The 9284-nt window shown below is 41.8% G+C and overlaps 1 protein-coding gene across 1 annotated transcript; it reads right to left on the minus strand.

The window, feature by feature from the left end:
* Positions 1 to 652: 652 nt before the first annotated feature.
* On the minus strand, positions 653 to 7463 carry olfml1 (olfactomedin-like 1). The gene is made up of 8 exons (XM_030424925.1): positions 6887 to 7463; positions 4332 to 4435; positions 3985 to 4175; positions 3632 to 3735; positions 2501 to 2692; positions 1546 to 1726; positions 1283 to 1442; positions 653 to 1090 (listed from the first exon to the last, which is right to left on the minus strand). Exons 1-8 carry the CDS (start codon positions 7013 to 7015, stop codon positions 934 to 936), a joined length of 1218 nt encoding a protein of 405 aa, XP_030280785.1. The 5' UTR covers positions 7016 to 7463; the 3' UTR covers positions 653 to 933.
* Positions 7464 to 9284: the final 1821 nt, after the last annotated feature.

Raw genomic sequence — 9284 nt, forward strand, 5'->3', positions numbered from 1 at the left:
GGGTCACATCCTAACAGAAGTCAGGTACACTTGACATTTTAAAGGGAATGAAAACAAACAGCTCTAAAGATAGATTTATCCTCTTTTCAGAATTTAAAGATGGACTATTGTTCTATCACCTTTCTAATAGTTTCTATTATCTCTATTCTGTTGTTTGCCGGCTGTGTGGCTGTTTGACTTTAAATGTTTCTTTTTCTCAGGCCTGAGAGAGAAGAGATCTAGGCAGGACAGCCTAATTAGATAAAGTTAGTTACTTTACTTTACAGAAAGAGGCTAACTTTAATGAAACTTTAATGAAACCTTAGCTATACTGGCACAAATGCACAATTCACGGACAACTTTCGAGTAAATCAGAGACCAGCAAAAGGCACACTAACAGGTAACATGCAGCAGGGGAGCTTCAGTTCCGTCAGCACTAAGTACTGCTGATCTCCTTCATAAAGATTTATTGTACAGTATGATGGCTTCAACTGTATCCTGCAAATAGAGGAAACATATAGGAAATATATGAATTATGAAACACTGTGTATGCATATGTGGGTGCAGCTACAGGTATGTATTATAAGTCATAAACATGTGTGGCTCATCCAGAGGGTGTTTACATAGGCCACCAGAACATCATGTACTAGGGCAAGTTAAAGAAAACACATACAACACTTAAATGTTCTTTATTGTCGTGATATACAAAATGTAAAGCCTAGATAATGTATAAAATGCCTTTGGTTGGACGTGATGTGTATGTCGTAATGATCAACCGTGATAAAGGCGACATCCATTGCCAGCAAAGGATCACTGTACTGAACAACAGTAGATTATAAGCTACACATCAACAACCCTAATTGATGCTATTATAAGTGATGGTTATTGCGTACTTTTGAATTTTCGAAGTGGTAACATGAACTGTTTAAAGAGTAACACTGTAGGTCATCATGTTCATTCTGCGGTGACTTGGTCATTTCTGCGAGTGTCCACTTTGTATATCGTTTGGTAGCCGTCGTCCCAGGCATACAGCTGCTTGTCCCCGGGGTGGTAGTGGATGCTGCTGTGGCTGGTGTAGCGCTTTGGGAAGAACAACACTGGACTCTCATCACTGCCGATGGATGCGTTATGAAAGAGAAAATGATTAATTAAGTATGTGGATGTAAAGTGAATTCGTGTGAACCTGGATTTTTATTCTGTCCACCAAACGCTGCGCTGTACTTGATTTCCGACTGTTTTTCTGTGTATGCCCATGCGGATGGGTACTAATGAGACTTTATCTTAGGTCTGTGTGTAAACCAACCTGTGGATGGTGTCATGGATGTCGTACAGACACTGGATGGTGGAGCGTCCTCCATAGCGTGTGTTGTAGACCACATAGAGGGTCCCACATATTAGGAAGGCTCCTTCAGCATCACGGCTTCTGCATTGTGTGTCCCAGGTATATTCTACTGCCAGAGATGCTGAAGGAGAAACAAAAAAAGTCCCCAAAACGTTGGCTCAATATAGACCAGATTTCATTACTAACTGAATCTCTGTCTCCTATCTAGGGCTTGTATGCTCTACCTTTATCCAGCTTGGTAATGACCAGATTTCCTCCATACTCGGGGTCAGCGTGGATGACCCAGAGTCCGAGTTCATCCACAGCCAGGTCCAGGTAGGTGTTGGGGTTCAGACTGTAGACTGGCAGACGACCTGCTCCTGGCAGCAGTGTACTGTCCACCACTGTAGCATTCAACAGGTCTACCTTTATAGAATGGACACAGATGGAACGAGACATATTCATGAATGCGGCAATTGTAGTTCAATTTCTCTGACATGTTGTAACTAAATCACACCAAATTAAATGTATGTATATAGCCCAAAATCACAACTACATTGCTTCAGTGGGCCACAGGATTAGATGTGTAAAATGAATGAACTAGAGTCTGCGGCGATGCTAAGGGGTCTGTGAGGCTGTACATACTGTAGGCACAGTGTTGCTCTTAGCTTTATGTTAATATCATGCAAATGTGCTTACAATGACGCTGCCTATATGGTATTTAGCAAGTAATGCACAACATGTCAACATTTCAATAGTATAAGGTATTGTTTTTTTTGTATTTTTCTTTGATTTTTTGAAAACTAAACCCACTAAACTTTCTGCAGCACTGACATTTGCTCTTAAGTATTTTGAGAAAGTCAAGCTCAGTTTATTGGAACAGAATTGTTTCTCCTGGCATTGGTAGCTCACTGACCTCAGCTAACATGGAGCAGCAAAGGAAATTGGACAATCTACTCCCCAATGACTAAGCTCCTCTGAAATGATCTGGAGTCAGCCTCTAGCTAAAAAAGATTTACTTCAGCATTATTCAAGTGAAATCAGTGTATTCAGCAGTAACTGCTCTCACCAGCTGCTGCCAAGCAATCTTCAAAATGTTGAATTAATCCTCCAACACAGAGCAAATTAATACAGAAATGCCTTGATGGGAAATACACATATATAATGTTACGCCATGATTACTTTATGCAAATCACACACCTTCAGTATCTGGTTGGGCGTTTCTGCCTTGTGGCAGTAGAGGAATCCATTGTAGACCACATGACCCGTCCCCTGCCAGTCGAACGGCAGCTGCACCACTTTTGCTGGTGGAGTGGTGGTCCTCTCTGCGAAACTCTGCAGAGAAACATACTCCAGCAGTGTGTTGTTACGAATTCCACTGAGCAGGTAGACCTGAAAGATTGAATCCAGTTGAGAAGTGAGTGAAAATTACATTGTGGGACTCTTGGTTTGAATACAAGAATATTCTTAATCCATGGTATTCATACAATAATAGCTCTCTCACGTCATATTTCAGCCTTGCTGATGAACGTCATTGTGAAAAGTGTTAAAGAAGGCATTAAAGTCTTCAGACTGACAGAAAAGCCTGATATTTAAAACGTGTAATTTTGAAGAAATGGACAGAATGTTAAAGGTTGATCCAAAACTATAGCTTACTGCTGCCTGCTATACTTTTTGGCTGGAGCAACGAGCTGTCATTAGCTAGTTATCTTAGTTAGCCATGCAGCTAAGTGGCCCTATTAGCTGATGTATGATCAGCAGGGAAGTCGCATACTAGGAACCACAGCTGGACACCAGACCGGGACTAAACACAACACACGACAGACACAGAGGAAAAAGTATGGAGGTGATTTACCAGGCTTACCAGGACTATGACTCCTCGGTTTGGTGACTTTTATGTCATTTATGTCAAGAAAGAATGAAGTGTGTTTTATGTGTTTCACATCCCGTTGATTTACTTTCATTCAGTTCATTTTCTGAACATGTAAACAAAAATTCTGGCCAAATTTTACAAATGGCCCCTCCAGCCACTCATTCTTTAATGGATGAAAATCCACCATCTATGTTATTTATATTTCTAAGATATTCACATGAATGGGAAACATACAACACTGAACTATATGGGCCCTGGAGTGAGGACTTTCATCCAGAGTGAATCAGCCGAACAATTAATTTTGATTGTTTTGAGAAAAAGGTCAGAGTTTTCCACCAGCGGCCTCACACTGAGAGGAAGATAAGCACAGTCTGCTGCACAGAGAGAAACACAGCTGTCTCTCCAGCCTCAGCAGCCCATTATAGCTGTAATTACGTCATCTTTAAAAAGAAACAGACCTTAGCTGATCCTTCAGAAGGGTCCTTGAACCAGGAACCGGAGGTGTCTCCTGTTCTCTTCACAATCTTGAGGGATTTGATTTGACTCAGGGCTGTGCTGCAGTCTGGACATGTTGGAGAAAAGATCACCGATGAATGGATTCTTAAGAACTGTCCAGACTGATATGTGTCTGTGCTTTGTCTGACTTAAATGATCTGTACATTTACCATTCATATTTTTTCCTTTTACTCTGTTCCTCTCTTTCAATCTCCTCCTCTAGTACATAATCTCTTTAGATAGATATAGTAAAGGCTGTCATCATTATCAGTGCCGCCCCCCCATACACTGTACCTTGTACAGGCGCCCCTCCTACCTTTCTCCACTTTGATCTTGGCCTTCTTTTTCAGCTGCTCCTGTTCTGCAGCCTTTATCTGCTGTTCCAGCAGTGCCTCCTCCATCTCGATGTCAGACTGGGTGGGAATCTTGTTTTCGAGATACTCCAGCTCTCTCTCCATGCGGTCAACTCGCACAGCCACGTTGTCCACCTGGTTCCTCACCTCTGATCTATGGAGCAATACAGTTTAGTGTCTCACAGTTCTTGTGTACCTTGAATAACCACCGTAGTTGCTTAGTTTGGTCACATGCTATTTCATTCATGCATTCTTATAAGTATTGTCCATTTTGGATACATGTTATAGGGTCATTTTTCTGACAGCCTACCTCAAAATACTGACAGTGGACAGAAAACCTCTGATTTCAGAGGAGAGGTCATAGGTCTTCTGGGTGACGGCCACTGTGTTTTGCTCGCACAGATTCAGACGCTCCTGATGTCATCGAACAGAGAAAAAGGGTCGAATCACAATTAAAGCAAGGTTACGTTCCCTTTGAAAGAAGTACGCGTTCCTCTTCTAAATTCATAAGGTATAAAAAGCTCCCTTTCTCATTTTGTTAGACAGGACAAGTCTTACTCGCTTCTGCTGTGCATAAATGGTGGCTTTAATGTTAGCTAATGTTGGAAAACTTTAGCTAAGTACTGCAGTTTAAAGTACATAGTGGGTCAGTTCTCTGACTTGATTTCTTCCACACTTACAAGTTGGCAGCCTTACTTGGACCAGATATCTGTTCTGTTCTGTTCTGTTCTGCTCTGTTCTGTTCTGTTCTTAGGCAAACTTTCCTGTAAACAGGCAGCTACAGGGACCTTAATATGAATTGCTGTTTATGTTATGTCCCCATGGAGCAAATGGTTGCAAACTCAAGGAAGACAGAGGCCAGTTGATGACAGGCAATACAGTTCAGAGATAGTTTCCTTGCAACTTGCTAACAGCAGCCACATTTAGCATCAGGGCACAAAGCAGCTGGTATCTGTCCATCACAAAACTCAATGGATCACCTCAGCGCTGCAGGCTTACTCGCCTCCATTACTCTTGGAGGCTTCTAACAACCCCTGTCTGGAGATGTTCATCAGTGTTTTAATCATCTGTCAGATAATAACAAAATCTGAAATACCATAAAACATACCTACAAAAGTTTTTTAATGAATTATTATTATTTTTTTTAACCATTTTTGGGCCTGATGCTGGCGTATAGGTGAGATCCAGAGCAAGACATGATAAAAACACCGTCATTGATTTTGACTGCATAACAGATATAGGAAGTACATGTAAACTAAGCAGCTTTAGAATTCAGGAAGATTAAAAAATCGGTCACACAGCTGAGATGATGTCATAACTTGGCAGCCTTTTTATCTAAGCATGTTAATGTAAATATATACAGTAAGGCTTGGGCGGTATAGAGGTATTACAGTATACCAGGGTATTTAGAATTCCCCAAGGTATGAATTACATTACTTTCAAAAACACAGACATTGTTCCTTCCATCAAACTGAGACGGAGATGCTCGAGGCTATGTATTGCAGTGCACAGCATGCGTCACCAGGGGTCAGTCTATCCTGGTGCAGCAGAAAGATGCTGCCTGCGAGTCGAGGGGGAAATGTGATAGGACTAGTCAAAAAAATAGTATTTTGGGTTTACTCCTAAAGGAGAGCCAGGCCACATGGACAAAGTTTACTGGTCACATGATTTTACTCAACTGCTAGTCACCACCACCACCTGCACATGATCTCTGTTCAGCGCACTGATGGGTCAGTATCCCTGCAGCAACAAGTGTCACTGGGTGCTCCAGCAAGAATCTATAGAAGATGAGTTCCAAGGAGCGCCCAGCGACAATGGGAAGAATTATTGTTTTTATTATAACTCCATCCATAAGAAACACAATGACACACTGTATGACCATTTTGGTATTTAAAAGCATCAAAAACCAACAGTCTTATCAGACGGTGGGACCCTGTGGCAGAAGCTTATGAAACTGTGGTCCGTAGATGGAGCTGTTGGCCTCCGTGTGTCACACTGAGAGTGAAGAATGTGGACCCAAACGCAGCAGAAGGCAGGCAGGAAGCAACGGCAGAACATTTATTTAAAAAATAACTGCAGGAACAGGCGAACAGAACGAAAGACTCAGCAAAGCCTGCACAAAAAACCCTTAATACAAGCTAAACTGACGAGAGGATGAGGGGAGGGTGGAGAGAGGTGGAGACGCACAGGTGAGGGGGGAGAGCTGAAGAAAGATGAGAGGCAGGGGAAAGCAGTGGGAACGGGGGCACGGCTTACAAGGCTGAGGAGGCGCAGGTGTGGACGGAACGTCAGGCTGAGAGAGAGCACACGAACACAGGAGGGGGTGAAACAAAGGGCAAACAGCAAAGACGCCACATAAAACCCAGAAAACCCAATTACAAGAAAGAGCAGCACCATGACACTGTGGTCTAATCTGTGCCAATTATGGGGTCCTAAGTAGGAGAACCGCTGTTCTACACCCAGCAAGACCTGTGTAATTAGGCTGATTGCATATTATACACACAGGATGTCATACATGCTGCAATGACTTCTATCACCAGCAGCTCAGCTCGTTGCATTTTATACATCATGCCTCATTCAATAGTTGTAGGTATGAGGAAGTAGATACCACCCAAGCCTCACAACAAGTGATATTTTTCAAGCTTTAATTCACAAATCTGCTCGTTTTAAGGTCTGACAGCAAGAAAAGTTGAAATCTGACACAAAGCAGTACAGTAGAGTAGTTTATGGTCATGTATGAGTGACACTGCAAGCAGTAGTTAATGAGAGCTGCCAAGATTGAGGTTATACTGTCTATACTGTGTACTGCAGCTGAGGGATGCAGGTACATGATGTCAAACAGAAGTGCAGAGGGCAGTCACCTACCTCCATCTGAGCCAATCTCCTCTCCAGGTACTGGATTATAAAGGCATCCTGGGATGAACCCTGGCTCCTCACTGAACCCGCAGTCAGATGGAGAGCCAGGAGGAGGACGGGAAGCAATTTTCCTGACATTTCTATACTGTCAACAACTCTACTCCGAAAACTAACGCGGCTGCCGCAACAACGTCACTATGTCTGAGGTAATGAGAGCGTTTCCTGTATTCTTGCAGAGTATAACACACTAAAACAGTTCACACTGAAAAATAAGCCAAAGGGAAGCAAAGGTCAGCCCATGTGGCTTCAGTCACAGTTTACAACAACCTTGAAGTGTTGCAAGTGACCCTTGATTGTCTTTAAATGGCTGGATATTCTTGTTTCCTTGTTTTCCTGTAAGTTGTTTCAGTCCTGTTAGAGTTGTTGCTCCAGAACCTTCTTGCATGTGCCTCTAAGCAGTTGCTGCTCCACTGGATTTTTGGATCCAAAGTGAACCTCGCCCACACAGTCCCTCCCAGCCCCTCACACTCTCACACTCACGCACTCTACCCTGCCTCTCACCCACCCTTCCCCTCTCCGGAGTTTGTGTATTTGAGCTCTGAGAGAGAAAACCAGAGGAGAATGTGCAGAGAGAAAGACAGTGAGAGCTAAATACCGAGACAGTTCATATCCTATTGGTTCAATCCGGCAGTTTTTTTGTGTAATACTCTCCAGATGGCGCACTGACACGTCCTCAGTTCTCACAAAGTTGATAACCAGGCTGTATACAGTTACGGGGATCCACTCATCCTGCCTGAAGAATACACATAATTAAATGTGTGGTATGAAGTTTTGAAAAAAAAAAAAACAACAACCTCAAACTTCAAGTTAATATATGAAATAATAATAAGGTGATAATACAAACTCAGAAATAGGTATTTGATATATTTCCATATAAACAAACATACTTTAGGGGAATAAGGTCCCAAGAAAGTTAGCTACTTAGAAGGCTCCTGCTAACATAAATAAAGTATGAAATTGTTTTGTCCTTTGAGAAAAGTTTGTTAATTCAGGCATGACAATCAGTAAGTGAAGTTCTCTTAACCCATTAATGACTAACCAATATATGTAGTATATTAAGGAAAAACCCTGCAGTTTTTATTACATTTTTTTTCTGTTACATGTCGAAACATAAAACTTGCTAAGGAAACTGTCAACACATGTCCACAAATGTCAAAATCGAAACTGGTCATCCAAATTTGTCTTTCACATCATGCCTGAACTGCGGGACACTTCTGATTTAAAACACACAGACATAAGTTTAGCATTCATTTGACATGCTACATATCAGATTTGCCCTGGATCAAAGCACATATACTGGAAATGAAAGTTGATATGAATGCATTGTTACCAAGAATTTGATATAGCTCCTATATAGAGATACTGCTAATTTGTTACTTAAGGAAAATACAAGTTTCTATGGTTCTAAGAGAAACTTTATAAGCTTTATACTATTTAAGTGCATTTGCTCAGCTCAGATAGTATTTCTAATGTCAACATTAATGACTTAAAATGTCAAAACTATAATGCACCATGTGCAGAACTAAAATAAGAAATTAAAAACCCTTCATTCCTGACTGTAAAATCTGACAGAGGGATTTTGTTGTCTTGCAAGACACAGAGGGTGTTTCCGCTGGCAGGATTGCAGGTGGCATATTAGACACTGTATTATGTGGCTACAAAGAAAATATGACAAAGGTGCCTTGTAATTTATTTGCTCCTAATTCTAGCCTATGATGTTAAAGACATGTTATTATCTAATATCACAACCTCCCAAACCAATGGTTATTCTGACTGAGGAGACTTGCGGCTTAGAAAGACATCATACAAATATGTGCAAAGACAAAATACATTTAACTTTAAAGATCCTCGTTTTAACACGTGCGGCGGCGTGGTTTCCGGCCTCATTCCTGGTGATCCAAGATTCCTGGTAATCCAGATGACATTGTGACTGATTCAGGTCCAAAAGTTGTCATTTCCATTGTGGACGATTCCTGGTTTGCTGCTGCTGCTGGATGATGACTTTTATCCCCATCTGGTGCTTTTTAGAGCCACCTGGGTCTATTTCCTGGACTTCTGTTGTGACAGACCGCATCTGGTTGTCAGCTTTTCAAGCTGTCCTCTATCTGGCGCATATTACACACGGACCTTTGCTTGAAATGGCAACTGTGCGTGAACATGATGAGGAGGATGGAGGATTAGTCACTAACATCGTAACAAAGCAGCATATTTTGAGTCTTCTTGGCATCTTTTGCTGAGCAGTTTGGTATTTTGTCCTCGTTAGGCTTCTGCAGTTGCGCAAGGATCTACCAGGAGATGGCGCCACATCACAACTGGATTACTAATACATACTACAACATACTACATC

Source organism: Sparus aurata, chromosome 8, assembly GCF_900880675.1.
Source record: "Sparus aurata chromosome 8, fSpaAur1.1, whole genome shotgun sequence".
Taxonomy (NCBI): Eukaryota; Metazoa; Chordata; class Actinopteri; order Spariformes; family Sparidae; genus Sparus; species Sparus aurata.

Bases quoted from the DNA above. Each gene is read 5' to 3' on its own strand.
- olfml1 (XM_030424925.1), bottom strand. From the start codon at position 7,015: ATGTCAGGAAAATTGCTTCCCGTCCTCCTCCTGGCTCTCCATCTGACT. The intron at 4,176-4,331 runs GTAGGCTGTCAG...ATTGCTCCATAG, and splicing joins TCCACTGTCAGTATTTTGAG to ATCAGAGGTGAGGAACCAGG. The intron at 1,091-1,282 runs GTTGGTTTACAC...ATCCATCGGCAG, and splicing joins ATCCATGACACCATCCACAG to TGATGAGAGTCCAGTGTTGT.